Source organism: Symphalangus syndactylus, chromosome 22 (genome assembly GCF_028878055.3).
Source record: "Symphalangus syndactylus isolate Jambi chromosome 22, NHGRI_mSymSyn1-v2.1_pri, whole genome shotgun sequence".
Classification (NCBI taxonomy): Eukaryota; Metazoa; Chordata; class Mammalia; order Primates; family Hylobatidae; genus Symphalangus; species Symphalangus syndactylus.
The window spans coordinates 20200336-20220278 of record NC_072444.2 but is presented as its reverse complement, the minus strand read 5'-3'; the positions used below and the strand labels follow the sequence as shown (position 1 = coordinate 20220278).

The 19943-nt window shown below is 50.3% G+C and overlaps 2 protein-coding genes across 4 annotated transcripts in view; both read left to right on the top strand.

The window, feature by feature from the left end:
* PADI4 (peptidyl arginine deiminase 4) overlaps positions 1–3678 on the top strand; it is a 55219-nt gene extending 51541 nt beyond the window's left edge. Inside the window, exon 16 of one of the 3 annotated variants that reach the window (XM_055261788.1) lies at positions 3196–3678. In XM_055261788.1, the coding sequence (XP_055117763.1) occupies positions 3196–3429 (234 nt within the window). In that variant the 3' untranslated portion in view covers positions 3430–3678. Of the gene's footprint in view, positions 1–656; positions 2379–3195 lie in introns of those variants that run through there. The other 2 variants (XM_063631156.1, XM_055261789.2) reach the window with 2 other exon arrangements.
* An 8216-nt stretch (positions 3679–11894) lies between these two features.
* PADI6 (peptidyl arginine deiminase 6) overlaps positions 11895–19943 on the top strand; it is a 30441-nt gene continuing 22392 nt past the window's right edge. The window contains exons 1-4 of the mRNA XM_055261785.2: positions 11895–12060; positions 12763–12940; positions 15404–15476; positions 19635–19702. Of these exons, the coding sequence (XP_055117760.1) occupies positions 11969–12060; positions 12763–12940; positions 15404–15476; positions 19635–19702 (411 nt within the window). The 5' untranslated portion in view covers positions 11895–11968. The remainder of the gene's footprint in view (positions 12061–12762; positions 12941–15403; positions 15477–19634; positions 19703–19943) is intronic.

Below are 19943 nucleotides of genomic sequence, written 5' to 3'. Positions count from 1 at the left end.
GCTCTTTTTATAGCCAGAGTCCTCTGGTGAAGACTGATAGTAATAGAGTATGCCTGCTTATGTCCCTATCTGGTTGGGTGCAGTCTCTGTTGATTAGGCAAACATCTGGTTCCTGTTAGCATGGTGCCTTTTGAAATGTAAGATGGAGTCTTTTTCTAAGATGGAGTCACTTATGCCAAGGGTGCTCTATACAGGCTTGCATGGCCATGTACCACTTCCAGAGCACCTTCTGGTATCTCACAACAATTCTGGGAGTCAGAGTCTATCGTCACCTCCACCAGGGCTCTGGCTTCAGACCCCCTGCCATAACCACCATGCTGCCTTCCCACCTAGCAGCTTCCCTGGGGCTCCGGGGTGGTGCAGGGAATGGAGGGATGGATAGGGAGTCGAGCAACAAACAAGATACCCTCAAGTCGCCTTATGCACCATAACAGGGACACACGTGGGGGCACCACCTCAGACTGGGGGGTCCGGGAAGGCCTCTGTGAGGAGATGGGGCTGGCACTGCCTAGGCTGAGTGGGATTCACCTTCTGGAGGCTGCACTTGTGGGTGGTCCCACCTTTGTCTTGAGCGTTCACTGTGGCCCCTAAGTGCTGTCTTGATATCATCCACTGTGTTTTTGCCATTCCTTGGCCCCATTCCTCCCTCTCTTCAGAGCATACCCGAGACCCAGGCAGAAACTTCACCTGGTCCTACTGGGGAACCCCAGCCACCCCCTTCTTCTGGAGCTGGGGGTTACAGTCCAGGGAGGAGCCAGCAGGCCCTACCACAGTGGTTTTCAAACTGGGTTCCCTAGGGCCCTTGAGTTCCAAGGCAGTGCCTCGAATCCAGTGGTTCAGATTTTCTGTTTCTGCATTGACATTCTGCAAAAGATTGTGTGTAGAATAAAGGGTTCCTTGGCCAAAAGGAATTAAAGTATTGACCCCAAGCATTTTGTTTCCCTCCAGTTTGGCCAAGCCAGGCTTCCCAGTGCGGGAATGAAAGTGGACGCCCATGGCTATGGTAGTCAGCAACACTGAGGGCTGACCATGTGCCTTCACTGCTCAAGGTCCCCAGAGGGAGTCTGAGCATGAGACCAGACTCTCTCCCGGGAGCTGGCTGTGGGAGGCCGGGAAGAGGGAGTGGAACAGGCAGAGGGATGAACAGCGCGAGGCACTTAGCATGCATGTGTCTAGGCGGTGGCAAAGAATGAGATGCCTCCTTGAGGACTCATGGCCCATGGAAAATGGCTGTGCACCTACTATGTGCCAGCACAGTGCTGTGCCTACACGTTCTTACCTAATTGTCATTGCAATGGAAATATGTGTTGGGCTCATTTTGCTGATGAGGCTCAGAGGGGTGATGTGACTTGCCTAAGGCCACACAGCTATTGAATAGCAGAGTTGGCATTCAAACCCACATAGGCCTACAGCCAAAATCCTCACCTTTCCACCTCACCGGGCTGCCTGCCAATCTAATGGAGGAAGCAGAGTCATTTACATACGTTATTTACATATGGACAGTGCCATAACAGAGGCAGTCATTTATCCATCCAGTCAACAGATGTTTATTGAGTATCTACTACGTGCAAGGCGCAGTGCTGGGAGTTATGGGAACACAGAGCAGGAGTGACTGCCAGAGCTCAGGGATTCATGGGCAGTTTCACAGAGGGGCTGCCATCTGAGCTGGGCCCTGAGTAATAGAAAGAGCTTACCAGAAGGTTGCAGATAGGGGAGGAGAATGTAGTGTTAACAGCATGGGCAGCATCAGAAAGAACGAAATCAGCCAGGAGGGGTGGCTCATACCTGTAATCCCAGCACTTTGGGAGGCTTAAGCGGGAGGATTGCTTGAGTCCAGGAGTTCAAGACCAGCCTGAGCAACATGGAGAAACTCTGTCTCTACAAAAAATACAAAAATTAGCCAGGCATAGTGACATCTGCTGAGGCAGGAAGATTGCTCGAGCCCAGGAGGTGGACATTGCAGTGAGCTGAGATCGCACCACTGAACTCTAGCCTGGGTGAAGAGTAAGACCCTGTCTCAAAAAGAAAAAAAAAAAAAAAAAAAAAAAAAGAAAGAAAAGAAATCATGTCCTTTGCTACAACATGGTGGAGCTGGAGGCATTATCCTAAGTGAACTAAAGCAGAAAATGAAATACCGTGTGTTGTCACATATAGGTAGTGGGTACACATAGACACAGAGATGGAAATAATAGGCACTGAGGACCCCCAAAATGGAGAGAATGAGAGCGAGGTGAGGGCTGGAAAATTACCTATCGGGTATGATATTCACTGTTTGGGTAATGGATACACTAGAAGCCCAGTGCCCACCAGTAATCAATATACCCATGTAATAAATATGTATATGTACCCCAGAATCTAAATTTTTTTAATTTAAAATAAATAAGAGTATGGAACTTGGAGTCTAATAGCTGTAGTTCATGTATAGCTGGGTGGCCTTAGGCAAACCATTTTCCACCTCTGGGTCTCAGTTTTCTCATTTGTAAAGTGGGGCTATTATTTTTATTTTGTTTTAATTTTTGAGATAGAGTCTTGCTCTGTTGCCCAGGCTGGAGTGCATTGGAATGATCTCGGCTCACTGAAACCTCCACCTCCTGGGTTCAAGCGATTCTCCTGCCTCAGCCTCCTGAGTAGTTGGGATTACAGGCGCACCTGGCTAATTTTTGTATTTTTAGTAGAGACGGGGTTTCACCATGTTGGCCAAGTTGGTCTCGAACTCCTGACCTCAGGTGATCAACTCACCTCGGCCTCCCAAAGTGCTGGGATTACAGGCGTGAGCCACCACACCCAGCACTTTTTATTTCTGAGATAGACTCTCACTCTGTTGCCCAAGCTGCCAGGCTGGAGTGCAGTGGCACAATCACAGCTCGCTGCAGCCTTGACCTCCTGGGCTCAAGTGATCCTCCTGCCTCAGCCTCCAAAGTAGCTGGGACCACAGGCACACACCACCATGCCAAGCTAATTTTTAAAAATGCTTTTTGTAGAGATGGGGTCTCACCATGTTGCCCAGGCTGGCCTCAAACTCTTGGGCTCAAGCGATCCTCCTGTCTCAGCCTCCCAAAGTGCTGGGACTACAGGTCTGAGCCACCACGCCTGGAGGGGCTATTATTTCCAAAGGTCAGAGAAGGGAGGGGCCGCTCAGATTGCGCTGCAGGCTGCCCGCTGCTGCCTGTGACCTGAGCCCTCACTTCTCTGCAGGTGAACATGCTGGTGCTAGGGAAGCACCTGGGCATCCCCAAGCCCTTCGGGCCCATCATCAATGGCCGCTGCTGCCTGGAGGAGAAGGTGTGTTCCCTGCTGGAGCCACTGGGCCTCCACTGCACCTTCATCAATGACTTCTTCACCTACCACATCAGGCATGGGGAGGTGCACTGCGGCACCAACGTGCGCAGAAAGCCCTTCTCCTTCAAGTGGTGGAACATGGTGCCCTGAGCCCATCTTCCCTGGTGTCCTCTCCCTCTTGGCCAGATGTCGCTGGGTCCTCTGCAGTGTGGCAAGCAAGAGTTCTTGTGAATATTGTGGCTCCCTGGGGGCGGCCAGCCCTCCCAGCAGTGGCTTGCTTTCTTCTCCTATGATGTCCCAGTTTCCCACTCTGAAGATCCCAAAATGGTCCTAGCATTGCACACTCAGTTCTGCTCTAAGAAGCTCCAATAAAGTTTTTTTAAGTCACTTTGTACATGAGGTCAAGATGTTGTTGGTATCATTCATTCACTCATTTGTCATGGTTAAATTGACTATCACAAAACAAACTGAAAAGTGTTAACAGGCTGCGCTGAAGGCCACGTTATTGTATGTGTCTTTTGCTCCCAGACATGTATTTGGACTATAAAATTTTGCATGATCCTAGTTCATTCTGAGTTTCCCACAGGACCTTTCCAAGAAGAGGAGGAGGAGGGAGCAGGGGAGGGGTGAGCCCCGCTGAGAGTCTGGGCATATCCCTCTTTAAACTCACCTACAACTGGGCATTCACCTACATACTGACAGCGATGGATTTTTGTGGAATTAAGTAATTCATCTCCTCGGTGTTCTTTTTGTATGTTGCCTTTTATGGCTTTGACATAAAGACTTAGATTCCTCTGTAGACAATAAAACTCGATGGCTTGAGATCATTAAAATTGAGACCAGATATTGGCTCGGAAGGGTCCGAGATGTTCAGAGAACACCCAGGGATCCTGTTATTTTCATGTAGGTCGTGGAGAACATATGATGGTGGAAAAAATGAATATCAAAAGCCTCTGCCTTCACACTTCCTGATTTCAAAACATACTACAAGCTACAGTCATCAAAACAGTGTGGCATGGTCTTAAAGACAAATAGACCTATGGAATAGAATAGAAAGCCTGGAAGTAAACCCTCAAGTATAACATTTCTCCAAAGATGATGTACAAATGGCCAACAAGCACATGAAGAGATGCGTACCATCACTAATCATCAGAGAAATGCAAATCAAAGCCACAGTGACCTCACCCATTAGGATGGCTACTATAAAAAAAAAAAGCATTGGTGAGGATGTTGAGAAATTGGAACCCTTGTGCACTATTGGTGGGATTGTAAAATGAAATGATGCAACTGCTATGGAAAAAAGTATAGAGGTTCCTAAAAATAATTAGAAATACAACTGGTATATGATCCAGCAATCCCATTTCTGGGTAAATATCTGAAAGCAATATCTCTTTTTTTTTTTTTTAAGAGGGGGTGGAGGGGGGGTTTTACCATGTTGCTCAGGCTGATCTTAAACTCCTAGGCTCAAGCAATCTGTCCACCCTGGCTATGGAATATTATTCAGCCTTAAAAAGCAAGGAAGGAAGGCCAGGCACAGTGGCTCACACCTGTAACCCCAGCATTTGGGGAGGCCAAGGTGGGCAAATTGCTTGAGCCCAGGAATTTGAGATCAGCCTGGACAACACAGCAAAGCCTTATCTCTACAAAAAAAAAAAAAAGAGTTGGGCATGGTGGTGCACACCTATAGTCCTGCCTACTTGGGAGACAGACATGGGAGGATCACCTGAGCCTAGGGAGGTTGAGGCTACAGTGAACCGTGATTGTGCCACTGCACTCCAGCCTGGGTGACAGAGTGAGTGAGATCCAGTCTCGAAAATAAGGAAGGAAATCTTGTCACATGTTACAACATGAATATGCTTTGAGCACATTATGCTATGGGAAATAAGCCAGTTGCAAAAAGAGAAATCCTGTATGATTCCACTTACATGAGTTAGCTAGAAAAATTCACAGGAAGAGAAAGTAGAGGCTGGGCCAGGTGACTCACACCTATAATCTCAGCACTTTGGGAATCCGAGGCAGGTGGATCACTTGAGGTCAGTAGTTTGAGACCAGCTTTGTCAAGATAGCGAAACCCCATCTCTACTAAAAATATGAAAAATTAGCCGGGTGTGGGGTGCACATGCCTGTAATCTCAGCTACTCGGGAGGCTGAGGCACATGAATCACTTAAGCCTGGGAGATGGAGGTTGCAGTGAGCCAAGATCGCCCCACTACACTCCAGCCTGGGCAACAGAGCAAGACTCTGTCTCAAAAAGAAAAAAAAAAAAGGTAGAATGGTGGTTGCCAGGTACTGGAAGAGCAAGAAGAGGGGAGTTGTTGAATGGGTGTGGAGTTTCAGATTTGCAAGATGAAAAAGTTCTGGAGATCTGTTTCACAACAATGTAAATATACTTAACGTTGTTGAATTGTACACTTAAAAATGGTTAAGATGGGCCAGGTGCAGTGGCTCACGCCTGTAATCCCAGCACTTTGGGAGGCCAAGGCAGGCAGATCACCAGAGGTTAGGAGTTCGAGACCAGCCTGGCCAACATGGTGAAACCCCGTCTCTACTAAAAGTACAAAAATTAGCCGGGCGTGGTGGTGTTTGCCTGTAGTCCCAGCTACTCGGGAGGCTGAGGCAAGAGAATCGCTTGAACCCAGGAGGCAGAGGTTGCAGGGAGCCAGTATTGTGCCACTGCACTCCAGCCTGGACATAGAGTGAGACTCTGTCTCTAAATAAATAAATAAATAAAAACTGTATTTTTTTTTTTTGAAAAGTCTCTGCCCTGCCCACTAAGGAGAAGAGGATCCATAAAACCTGGGTCAAAACACGCTGCTGTGAAGACAATTGGCTGCTCCCCCAGCCCCAAATGTGCTGGAGCAAAGGACATGAGTGTTTCTGCGGACCAGAAGAGGGCCAGGGACAGAGGAAGCTGGTATGAGTTCAGCCCCAAACCTGGCAGATAGGGCTGCCTCGAGCAGCGAACAGGACTTAGCAGATAAAACTGAAGACTTTGCTGGATTCCTAGAGCTGGGGAAGGACTCAGAGACAAGCTGGTGGATAAGGCACCCCTGGCATCAGGGGACATGGAGATGCATAGATGTTACCCCAGCCACGTATGGGTTGCAGGTGGAAAGTGTTTCTGGAGGAGCCAGGGAAGCTCACGGGAGAGAAGGTGCTACCATCCCCCTAGAGCACAGAGCCATCCCCTGATTGTGCCCATCAGACAAAAACTTCCCTGTTCCTTTAGCCTTGCTCCCACCTCTCCCTTCCCCAGAGACCACATAAGAGTTTCCTGAAGCTGCTGTTACAAATCATCACGAACTAAAAGGCTTAAAACAGCAGAGATGGACCCTCTATCAGTCCCGGAGACCAGGAGATCAAAATCAATCTCACTGGGTGGAAATTCAGGTATCAGCAGGGCCATCCCAGCTCCAAAGCCTTTAGGAGGAGAGTTTCTCTTCTAGCTTCTGCCAGCATTCCTCAGCTAGTGGCTGCCTCATGCCAATCTCTGCCTCCCTGGTCACATGGCTTTCTCTTCTGTGTGTGTCAAATCTCCCTCTGCCTCTCCCTTATAAGGACACTCGTGATGATATTTGGAGCCCATCCGGATAGTCCAGGACAATCTCCCCATCCCAAGATCTTCATTCACCTCTGCAAGCAAAGACTCTTTCTATATGAGACAACTTACAGGTTCCGGGGATTAGGACCTGATCTCTCTTGGGTGCCATTATTCCACCTACTGTAGGTTGGAAATCACCACGTGCCTGCTGCAGCCAGCAGAATAGGAAAGAAATAAGCCAGGCACCTCCTTTCCTTTCCACAGCTCTAAGCCTCGCACCTGCATTAAGCACTCATAGGAAAGGGTGAAGATTCCCCTTTATAAAACCGAGTCTTTTGTGTGGGAGTTGACTTTCCAACTCCTGAATTGAGAATGTTTTAGGTCTGGTTCCTGGAAACAGATTCTTAGATGGAGATTTGCCTGCAGGAGGTTTATGGGGGGTGCCGGGGGAGGGTGTTTCAGGAGGCACACCTGGGAGGGAGTGTGGGGCTCAGAGGGAGACACTGAACTGGGATGCAGTTGCCTCAAGGCTTCAGGCAATGCATGGGGTATCTTGGGAGCTGGGGAAGGGCCACAGAGTTGTCCTGCATTCAGACAAGGCAACCTGGCCTTTGTCACCCCACATTGGATGTGGCTGTCCCCAGAAGAGGACACAACCGGGTGCTAGGCCACTCCTAGGCACAGAAGGCAATTCCAGAAGAGAGACTTGCGGCACTCGCAGCAGCTGGGGGCGTGAGCGCCTCCCCCTAAAGAGGGGCACAGTGGCACACCACAGCGCCCGCCACAGTGACCTCAAGTGACCATAGGACTTCTGATGAGCAAACCTGCGTTGAGCATGATGAGCAAACATGAGTTGCCGAGAGAGAACTTCTGCATGGAATAAGCATGTGAGGAGTGCAGGAGTCAACACAAAGTTACTTTATGACCATGTAACCCAAGCAGGTCCAGCCAATGCCGCTTGGAGAGCTCGAGTCCAATAACAAGAGCAAAATATGGTAGAAGGTGACTTTATTTACCAAAACTAGCAATGGGGGAGTGGTTGGATTCACATCAAAAGCAACCGCTTCGACTTTCTGGGGTGAAGGCAAGAGTTTAAAAAGGGAAACTCTGGCTGGGCGCAGTGGCTCACGCCTGTAATCCCAGCACTTTGGGAGGCCGAGGTGGGCGGATCACCTGAGGTCAGGAGTTCGAGACCAGCCTGACTAACATGGTGAAACCCCATCTCTACTAAAAATACAAAAATTAGCTGGGCGTGGTGGTGGACACATGTAATCCCAGCTACTTGGGAGGTTGAGGCGGGAGAATCGCTTGAACCTGGAAGACAGAGGTTGCAGTGAGCCAAGATGTTACCACTGCACTCCATCGTAGGCGACAGAGCGAGAATCTGTCTCAAAAGAAAAAAAAAAGGAAATTTGGTACAGGAGGCATGCAGGAGTTGTGAAGAGTACAAGGTCTGTGTCTTGTTTCCATGGCTAACTTGGGTCTCAGTCCCCGTAAAGCACAGGCTGACATCATTTCAGCAATGTGCTGAGTTGTTGGCTAATCTCTTGAATTCTGCACCTGGGTCTCCAGGCTTGGTCTGTCTCAAGATTAGCCCCTGGAACTTCTTTTGTTATTATTATTATTACTATTATTATTATCATTTAGAGGCAAGGTTTCATTATGTTGCCCAGGCTGGTCTCAAACTCCTGGGCTCAAGGGAGGAGCTCAAGGGAGCCCCGGCTGTCTCAGCCTCCCAAAGCTCTGGGATTACAGGTGTGAACCACCACACCTGGCCTGGAACTTCTAAGTAGCACATAATTAGATACTAGCATAGTTGGATACATGTGAAGGGGCTTTATGGTGGGAAAGGGAGGGACATGGAGTCTATTTTAAGGTTAAGGGAAAAGGCTTCTGCAGTTTGCTTTAAGGTTACATCTTGAGATTAAAGAGAAAGGGAAAAAAAAGTTGTAAAATGCATTTGGAGTTAAGCTGCTCAGTTACAATCACAAACCCCTCGGTTCAGTGGAGACACCCCTAGAAGCCCATTGGGTTATTAGCGTTTTTTTTTTTGAGATAGAATCTTGCTCTGTCAGCCAGGCTGGAGTACAGCGGCATTATCTCGGCTCGCTGCAACCTCCGTCTCCCCAGCTCAAGTGATTCTCCTGCCTCAGCCTCCTGAGTAGCTGGGATTACAGGTGTGCGCCACCACACCCGGCTAATTTTTGTATTTTTAGTAGAGACAGGGTTTCACCATGTTGGCCGGGCTGGTCTCAAACTCCTGACCTCAGGTGATCTGCCCGCCTTGGCCTCCCAAAGTGCTGGGATTACAGGTGTGAGCCACTGTGCCTGGCCGGGTTATTTTTTTAGGGGGAGGACAAGGAGGTCATTTAGTCATTTGCTCCACAATAATTTGTTGAGTACCTACTATGTCTGGAGCTCTTTTGCAGGTGCTGGGGATTCAGTGGTGAATAGGAAGCCCCTGGAGGGGAGGAGGGCTTGCTCTGGGTCTGAGTCCCTTTCATCTCTGTCCACGAGGCTGGGTGAGGAGCCTTCCTCACTGTGCTCAGACAGAGCCCTGGCACGAGGCAGGGCTGCCCCAGGGTGGGGAAGGTCAGAGCTTCCAGGCTGCCCTCCTCCAGACCCCAGAGCCTGGACTGGGCCTCAGCAACCCCTCTCCAGTCAACCCGTCTTCTCCCTCCAGCTGCCTCTGGCCGCTTGTGCGTGAGGGTGGGTGAGCCCTTCGGGATGAGTCTCACCAGAGCCTCTGCACGCTGAGTGCCTCCTGCCTGCTTAGTTTTGCCACTTTCAATCCAACCAGAGGGGTGTTTTGGGTCTTTCTGACCAACCTCCTGCCTCCAAAAGCAACTAAAACAGAGCCATCCTTGAGAGTTACGTTGAGTGCTTAAAACCTCCAGGGAGGGAATTTTTTACTGCAACTTGCAAATTTAACCAGCCTGGCTAACCCAGCAGGCTTCACTCAGTACCTCGTCTCCACCTCCTGTGCTGGGTACACCTGGGTGCGTATCAGAGCAAAGGCTGAAAACAAATGTTTATATTACAGTACAACCCTATGTAAAATACACAGCCATACAAAGAGGTAAGGCTGCTTTTTACGTACTGATATGAAGAACTTCTCTCCAGCATAACTATGAAGTGAAAGAGGCAAAGTACGGAATACTGGGTGGCACATACTACCATTTATATAAGAAGGAGGTAGTAGGAGGAGAGAAGAAAAGAGCGAAAGCGCCCCGGACATAGCAGGTGTTCAACAAATTCTTGTGGAGCAAATGACTAAATGACCTCCTTGTCCTTCCTCAAAAACGATAACCCAATGGGCTTCCAGGGGCATCTCCACTGCACTGAAAAGTTTGTAATTGTAACCAAGCAGCTTAACTTTGAACGCATTTTACAACTTTTCTCTTTAGTCTCGAGATGTAACCTTGAAGGAAACTGCAGAAGCCTTTTTCCCTTAACCTTAAAATAGACTCCACGTCCTTCCCTTTCTCACCATAAAGCCCCTTCAAATTTATCTAACTGTATGCTAGTATTTGAGGAGGAAGAGAAGAAGAAAAGGATACACACGCATAGTTACTTGGTCATGCATAACATTTATTTGGAAAGACAAACAAGAAATGGGTAACACTGTCACTACCTCCACCTACAGGTGGGTAAGGGACAGGGCAGGAGGGAGACTCTGAACTTGGAACCACGTGAATGTGGTACCTATTGAAGAGTAAGTATGACCCAGCCTGAGCAACGTAACAAGACCCCATCTCTGCCGAAAAATGTAAAACCACTAGCTGGGCATGGTGGTGCACATCTGTAGTCCCAGCTACTCAGGAGGTTGAGGTGGGAGGACCACTTGAGCCTGGGAGGTCAAGGCTGTGAACCATGATCATGCCACTTCACTCCAGCCTGGGTAACGGAGTGAGACCCTGTCTCAAAAAAAAAAAAAAAAAAAAAAAAGAAGCTCAACTCAAGCTTAAGACATGAAATGAACACAATTTTAAAGTAAGTTATGTAAGTTCCTTGTGCCAGAGCAAGAGTTCCTATTTCTTTGCTCTGTGGGCTCAGCTGAGATGAGTAGCAGCTGGTGACCCTGGTTTGACGTATTCATCCACTAACACTTGCTGTGCCCTCACCCCCCCCCATGACACAGCTGTAAGCAAGGCGCTCACCTTAATCACTGGGGGTTGGGATGCAAATTCCTGGACCACACCCTAGACCTTCTGGGCCCAGGAATTTGCAACGTTAACAAGCACCCTTGATAATTTTTGAAACCACCAGAGGGTTAATAACCAACCACCTAGTCTGGGCACTGTGGCTCACGCCTGTAATCCCGGCACTTTGGCAGGTCGAGATAGGAGGATTTCTGGGATCAAGAAGTTCGAGACCAGCCTGGGCAACATGGTGAAACCCGGTCTATACAAAAAATATAAAAATTAGCTGGACATGGTGGTGCACACCTGTAGTTCCAGCTACTTGGGAGGCTAAGATGGGAGGATCACTGGAGCCAGGTAGGTTGAGGCTGCAGTGAGCTGTGATTGCGCTACTGCACTCTAGCATGGGTGATAGAGACCCCGTCTCAAAAACAAAACAAAACCACCGGTCCAACACTTTGCCGAGCTCCTTCATCAATTTCCAGGAGACACACACCCTAGAACTGAGACCCCAGAGCCTGGGCATGCTGCCACACACTGCCATCCTGACCGTTACCATCAACTGCTCCCAACTGCCCTCTGCAGGTATTTGCCCTGACAGCTTCCAGCTGAGTCCTCCAGCAGCATGGCCAAGTTGATCACTCCAAGGCACTGACTTCCCAGAGCCCCTCCTCTTCCCAGCTGAAGGCCAGAGATGCCTAAGCAACTGGCCTCAGGCTTCCCTGGCCTGCAGCCCTGCAGGCACGAGCTGCCTGATAAATTGGTGATGAAGGGGTTCTGATGCCACCTGCTCCCCCGACTCTCAGCCACCAGGAAGCGCTGAGAGGGAAAATCAGTGACACCTGGGCAGCTGCTGACCCCTCCCCTTCTTAACAAGGGGGTGGGCTGCACAGGCCTGGACTGCATAACAGGGGAAGGCAGGGTGAGCCCTGGGGCCTCGGAGGCTGCTGCGCCGAGTGAGGGCTGCGGTGCAGGCCTGAGGGTGGTCAGTGTGGAGGGCCGAGCCATGTCCTTCCAGAGTATCGTCCACCTGTCCCTGGATAGCCCTGCCCATGCCGTTTGTGTGTTGGGCACAGAAATCTGCTTGGATCTCGGCGGGTGAGGTGCTGGGAGCTCTGCCAAAGCTGGCAGGCAGAGGCAGGCAGGCCTGGGACCCAGTCCCCTTGATCTGGGAGTTGGGGGTTACTTCTCTAGCGTCACCATCCTGCCCCATCTTGGGAAGCCTTGGGTCTCTAGTGGGGGGCCTCCCAGTTCCAACCACGCAGGATTCTGACTTAAATCCTGCCTCTGCCCTGTAGCAGCTGCCATGGACTCTTAGTGAGGCAAGTGCCTTGGCCTCTCTGTTCCCCTATCTGTGAAACCGCGGGGAGGCTGGCCTCGGGGGGCTGTGAGGAGTAGGCCAAAGAGACTGCTAGATGCTGGAGCCTGCAGGTGGAGGTGACTCACAGCAGGGTCACAATACAACCTCCTGAGTCCCTTGCCCTGATCTTTTTCTTTATGGGGATCCTTTGTAGCGCCTCCCTTCTTGGGAGTCGGGTGCTTATTACTAAGATGTAGCTGTGGTAACTTCTGCAGTGTCGGTAGCAGGGTGGGGTTTGGGCTGGAGCCTGTCAGCAAACACAGGGTCCTTTGGGAGGGGGTGGCACGAATAAGGACCGCAGACCATTCTGACCCCAGAGCACTCTGCCTCAACACCCTAAGGAGAATGAGGATTTGGGAGCCGTCCCCTCCCACATGCCAGTCATCTCCTAGGCTGAGAAGGTGTTTGTGCCTTGACGTGTCTCTTACCTGGCAAACCAGGTGTGCCCCCCAGAAGTGCCAGTGCTTCACCATCCATGGCTCTGGGAGGGTCTTGATCGATGTGGCCAATACAGTGATTTCTGAGAAGGAGGACGCCACCATCTGGTGGCCCCTGTCTGATCCCACGTACGCCACAGTGAAGATGACATCGCCCAGCCCTTCCGTGGATGGGGATAAGGTAAGCCTCAGGGGAAGAGGTGAGGGGCATCTCCCAGGGCTCGGACCTAACACAGCCACTGGGGCTCCCTCCTGGCTGCAGACATGACTCGAGCCTGTGAAACACGTTGTTTGGCACGTCTGATCTTATCCAGTGTCTGCAACAGACCAGTGGGGTGGGCACCCCATGACTCCATTTTACAAAGAAACGGAGGCACCTAGCGAAGGTGCCCTGCCAAGTCAGCAACCAGCAGAACTGGGATTCAAGCTGGGCGAGTTCATCTCAGCCATGTGAGCCCCTGACAGTGATGCTAGGCTGGCTTCCAACCTAGCCGCGCCACAGTCTGGCTTTAAGGTGTTAGCAGCGTAACTCAGATGGGCTTTTTGGTGAAGGCAGCTCTTCTGGATGTGGAGACTTTAAAGAGATTTAATAGCTAAGGTGTCCTAAATGCATGCTACATACTAGAGAGCTTGGATCATGTTTCGGGGTGTTGGCCTCTGTCATGGCTTTATTTTTTATTTTCATTTATTTTTTTATTTTTTTTGAGAGAGTCTCACTCGTTGCCCAGACTGGGGTGCATTGGCACAATCTCAGCTCACTGCAACCTTCACTTCCCAGGTTCAAGTGATTCTCCTGCGTCAGCTTCCCGAGTAGCTAGGACTACAGGCACCCACCACCACACCCGGCTAATTTTGTATTTTTAGTAGAGACGGGGGTTTCACTATGTTGGCCAGGCTGGTCTCGAACTCCTGACTTCAAGTGATCTACCTGCCTCCACCTCCCAAAGTGCTGGGATTACAGGCATGAGCCACCACGCCTGGCCTACCATCACTTTTCATATGAGGAAACTGAGGCACAGTGCCATGTCTTAAACCTAAGTAGCCTACCTAGAGTGGGGTAGACCCAGGATTTGAGCTTGAGCCCAAGCGTGTACTCTCTCCCCCGGGTAAGCTGTCTCCCTAATGGGGTGCCTACGGTGGGGAGGTTCCCCTCCACCTCGTACATGAGGGGGCAGCAGTGGTGTCCTGTGGTAGAAGCAGGTGGCTCATTCAGGGCAGGAGTGTTCAATCTTAGTTGCAGGTGAGAACCACTGGGGACCTAATAACATCAATATCCAGGCCACACCCCCTCTACCAATTAAAGTGGAACCTCAGGGCTAGGACCCTGGCCCCTGGTTTAAAGCTCTCCAGATGCCCCCAGTGCGGGGCTGGGGGTGAGAACCATGATGAAGCAGTTCAGGATTGGGAGAGCTCTCCCTCCCTCCCCCAACACCCTGCAGGACCTAGTGGAGATGTCTGCTGCAGAGACGTAGATACACCCACCCACCTGCGCCGTGTGCCTAGGGCAGGCAACTCCCCGAGAGGCAAGTAGTGGACTTAGATAGGAACTGAGCATCTCTGGCCAGGTGTGGTGGCTCACGCCTGTAATCCCAGCACTTTGGAAGGCTGAGAGGGGCAGATTACCTGCGGTCGGGAGTTCGAGGCCAGCCTGGCCAACATGGCGAAACCCTGTCTCTACTAAAAATACAAAAATTAGCCAGGTGTGGCGGCAGGTGCCTGTAATCTCAGGTTCTCAGGAGGCTGAGGCCGGAGAATCACTTGAACCCAGGAGGCGGAGGTTGTAGTAAGCTGAGATTTTCCCACTGCGTTCCAGCCTGGGCAAGAAGAACGAAACTCCATTGCAAAAAAAGGTATCTCAGATAAGAACGGAGGCCACAGTGGGTCCCAGTAGAACTCCAGACTGACTACCTGAGAACCATCCTCTGCCCAGGGCTCAGCCTCCAGGACCCTCAGGCGTGGCCAACAAAGAAGCTTGACCTTGGAGGACTGAAGCTTCTATTTAAGGATGGGGTGGATCTCTCACATGCTCTGGCCAATGGTTGGGTCTCTGGTTCATGACCAAGACCTTGGAGTCAGGGCCAGTGGCTGGAGGGCAGATCTCTTTCTAAAAGCATAAAGTAGAGGCTGGAGTAGGACACAGGAAAGAATGAGTCCCAATGCTGCTTCCTCACCTTGGTGTCCTTCTTAGCAGCTTAAGCCACCGGAGGCCTGTTGCCCCACTGTGCACCTTATGGAGTAGCAGATGGGACCCCGGGAGGGTGGGTTTAGCAGGGAGAATGTATAGTGTGGTTTCCAGCTGGGGCTCTAGAGCCAGGCAGCCTGGATCGGAAATCCCTTTGAGTGGTATGGGATAAGTCCCTTGATTCCGCTGCCATCAGGGATACAGCTCTCACCTGGACAGGTGGTTGCAAGCCTGGTTCTTGACAAGGTTGGGGTTGGGGGGTCATGGCAGGTTCTAAGTCCTCAGTGGACTGACTTGGCCCTAAGCGCAGGGCTGTGGCCCCTGTACCAGCTTATGGTGAGACTTCAGAAGCCGTAACACAAGACCAAGTTCCCATGCCTAGACTCGGCACATGGCGTGGGGCTCTGTTCCTGGCCCCTCCCCTCCAACACTGCCTATGGGTTCAGGATGCTGTCTCCACAGGTCTCAGTCACGTACTACGGGCCCAACGAGGATGCCCCCATGGGCACAGCTGTGCTGTACCTCACTGGCATTGGTGAGTGTTGCTCCAACCGGGAGCCTGGGGCCCAGCTCACCGCTGGAGTTGGGGAAGGGGTAGGATTGCAGGAGGAGCCAAAAAGGATTCTCCCGGTAACAAGATGCCTCCTGTGGGCCCCAGGAACTCCTGAACAAACTCCTAAATGGATTCATTTGAGATACCCACTCACACACTCCCTCCTCGACGCTCAGTCGCTTCTCCACCTTCATGCACTGCCAACCTAACTCTGAGAATAGAAACAGCCAGAACTTCCATGTCGCTGCCATCTACCCACCTACGCCTGTCTAGTGCCCACCTTCTTCCTTTGTTACAATTGACGCATCTGGTCCAAAGTTAATCTTTCTTGTCTCACTAGATCCTTTCTTCTCATTCAAGAACATTCCTTTGTCGATTCTTACCAATGTAAGAAGCCGCCACCCTTCCCCGCTCTCTAGATCACCCCCATCAGCTCAGGAAGAAGCTCTATAACTATTTTTCTTTTTCTTTTTCTTTTTTTTTTTTTTGAGATGGAGTCTTACTGTCACTCAGGCTGGAGCACAGTGGCACTATCTCTGCTCACTGCAACCTCTGCCTCCCAGGTTCAAGCAATTCTCCTACCTCAGCCTCTGGATTAGCTGGGACTATAGGCGTGTGCCACCATGCCTGGCTAATTTTTATATTTTTAGTAGAGACAGGTTTTCACCATGTTGGCCAAGCTGGTCTCAAACTCCTGACCTCATGATCCACCTGCCTTGGCCTCCCCAAGTGCTGGGATTACAAGCGTGAGCCACTGTGCCTGGCCACAACATCTCTTAAACCTGATTCTAGGGTTTTTGTTTTTGTTTTTTTGTTTTTGTTTGAGGCAGAGTCTTGCTCTGTCGCCCAGGCTGGAGTGCAGTGGCGCCATCTTGGCTCACTGCCTGCTCCACCTCCCGGGTTCACGCCATTCTCCTGCCTCAGCCTCCCTAGTAGCTGGGACTACAGGTACCTGCCACCACGCCCAGCTAACTTTTTATTTTTAGTGGGCTAATTTTTTTGTATCTTTAGTGGGCTAATTTTTTTGTATGTTTAGTGGGCTAATTTTTTTGTATTTTTAGTGGAGACGGGGTTTCACTGTGTTAACCAGGATGGTCTCAATCTCCTGACCTCGTGATCCGCCCACCTCGGCCTCCCAGAGGGTTGGAATTACAGGCGTGAGCCACTGTGCTGGGCCTAGGTTGTCTTTTAAAGTCTATTCTCCCACCTCTGTTCCTGAGGAGCCATCTGTGTCCTCAATTTCTCTAGAATCTTCTCAAATGAGACACCTACCACCAACGGAGTTCTTTTAGAACTCTAACATCTGCAACACTAAGTTTTTGGTTTGTGTGGGTTCTTTTGTGTTTTTATTTTGTTTTGTCTTGTTTTTTGTTCTTGAGACAGTCTCACTCTGTAGCCTAAGCTGAACTGGAGTGAAGACACGATCATGGCTCATTGCAGCCTCAAAACATCCTCTCACCTCAGCCTCTCCAGTAGCTTGGACCATAGGTGTTATACCACCATACCTGGTTAATTTTTTATACAGACATGGGTTTCCCTACGTTGCCCAGGCTCCTTCCACCTCAATCTCCAGAGTGGCTGGGACTACAGGCACGCACCACCATGCCCAGCTGATTTTTTGATTTTTTTATTTTATTTTTTCCCCCATAGAGAGGGTTTTACCATATTGCCCAGCCTGGTCTCCAACTCTTGGCCTCAAGTGATCCTCCCGCCTCAGCCTCCCAAAGTGCTGGAGTTACAGGCGTGAGCCACATACCTGCTGGTCATCCCTTCTTAACACACTTGAATGCTTCAGGGATGTTCAACTTATTTTTCCTCCTGCCTGGCGTTCCTTCTCAGAACCCTTTGGAGCTCAGAGGAGCTCTTCTCAGTCCTTGGTCCTCCTGCTTCCAGTCAGTGAAGTGTCTCGGGCTCAGGAGGTTGGTCACGTGGCTCTAATGTCACCTATGGACAGGCTGCTCCCACAAACCCGACTTGGATATTGCCTACCCAGTGTGATCGTGATCGCTTGGGTGTCTGACAGGTGTCTGAAATGCAAATGGATTCTCTCTACTCCTGAAAACCTGTTTTTCTAGTAGTCCCTCCATCACCCTAGGGGGTAGCTCCATCCTTCTAATGTAAACCTTGGCATCACCTGACTCTTCTTACCCCACAGCAGTCTGAATCTTGTGTTACCTGATGTTTCGCCGGAATCCAGCAACTTGCACTCCCAGTGTGTTCACCCTGGCTGGAGCCCCCATCCTCTCACCTGGGTCACAGCCCAGACCTCCCAGTGGGGTTCATGCTAGCACCCTTGCCCTTCTGACTAGACCTCTAGCCTTGATCCAGCAGCCAGAGTAGTACATCTTTAAGTGGAATATTGGATAACGCCTTCCAACTGCTTCCACGTTGCTTGGATTAAAGCCAAAGTCACTGCCCACGAAACTACACGAGTAACCCTGCACTGCCTCTGTCTTTACCGCCTGCGCATCTTACCCCTGGGTCATCCTGCTCATTCTGCTGTAGGCACTGTTGGCCACTCTAACCCTTGGCCTTGCTGCCTTGGGCTTCCTATTTCCCCTAATGGCTCTTACCCTAGATGTTAACCCAGATTTTCTTGACTCCTTCAGGTCTGTTTTCAAATGTCAATTTAGGCTCCCTTGATCATCTAAAACTGAAACACCCCCGCTCCATTCCTTCTCCCATATCCCTCAGTGCTTATTGCCATCAAACATGATGTACCTGCTTGCCCCTCCCCTGGTGCACACATATGTGCTCATGTAAGGTGTAAGGAGACGAGGTCTCCATCTTGCACACTGCTAGATCCCTAGGACCTGGGGCAGCCTGGTTCGCAGTGGTCATCTGGCCCCTGAGCATCTGCTGGCCAGGTGCTGATGACGTAACAGCAAACAAGTCCTGCGTTCGTGGCCCTGATGTTCCAGCTGGGAATCAGCACCTCAAATAATGAGCTGTGAACAAAAGACCACACTAGAGCCACATGGTTGTCCCTTGTGTGGTGGAAGGGATGGGAGGTGGTATGCTAAGGCGGCGGGGCAGTCCCTTTGACAGTACCTGGGCAAAAGCCTAGATCCTTAAGTGTGTTGTTTTTTTGTTTGTGTTTGTTTTTTGTTTTTTTGAGATGGAGCCTCACTCTGTCACCCAGGCTGGAGTGCAGTAGTGCGATCTCTGCTCACTGCAATCTCTACCTCCTGGGTTCAAGCGATTCTCCTGCCTCAGCCTCCTGAGTAGCTGGAACTACAGGCGCCTGCCACCACGCCTGGCTAACTTTTGTATTTCTCGTAGAGACAAAGTTTTGCCATGTTGCTCAGTCTGGTCTTGAACTCCTGACCTCAGGTGATCTGCCTGCCTCAGCCTCCCAAAGTGCTGGGGTTACAGGCGTGAGCCACCATGACCAGCTAATCCTTAAGTTTTAAAAGGGCTTAGAATTGTCATGTATTGAAAAATTTTTTTTTTTTTTTTTTTTTTTTTTTTTTTTTTTTTTTTTTTTTTTTTTTTTTTGAGACAGAATCTTGCTCTGTTACCCAGGCTAGAGTGCAGTGGTCTGATCTCAGCTCACTGCACCCTCCACCTCCCAAGTTCAAGTGACACTCCTGCCTTGGCCTCCCAAGAGGCTGGGACTACAGGTGCCCTCCACCATGCCCAGCTAATTTTTATATCTTTAGTAGAGATGAGATTTCGCCATGTCGCCCAGGCTGATCTCGAACTCCTGACCTTAAGTGATCCATCCACCTCAGTCTCCCAAAGCGTTGGGATTACAGGAGTGAGCCACTGTGCCTGGCCATATTAAGCCTTTCCTATGTCTTGGAGCATAAAGCTTTCCAGAAGACTAGAGAGGTAGACTTGGCAAGTAAGAATCACTTGGGTAGAGGCTGAAAGGCATGAGATGGCATGAGGACCATGATGGGCTTGTTTTGTGAGTTCCCAGGAGGTTTGGGGTAGACATGTGACTACTTGGGCCTCTCCAGTATTGCTGATGTGAAGCTGTCACCTTTGAGGATGGTTTCTGCTTCTAAACTGATAGCATGCCAGAAAGGCTGGATGCCCTGATGCCAGCCTTGGGCAGCCCCACAGGAAATAACCTATAACTTTGAGGTTCCATCTGGCAGGTCTAGGTGACTGGATTACCCTTTTCTTTTTCAGAGGTCTCTCTAGAGGTAGACATCTACCGCAATGGGCAAGTTGAGATGTCAAGTGACAAACAGGCTAAGGTGAGTCGGCCAGCAAGAGGGGGTGGGGAAGGGGCCCCATAAGCCAAATCTGCCCAAATGCTCACTTGATCTGACCTTCCCAGTGTCTAGCCCAATTCCTGTAACATTGCTGAAGGATTAGATACATGGAGGGGAGGCGGGAAACCAAACTGTCATGGTACAAGTCAGAGCTGATTAAATTCCTTTTCTTTTATAGGGTGTTTTTTTGTTGTTGTTTTTGATGGAGTTTCCCTCTGTCACC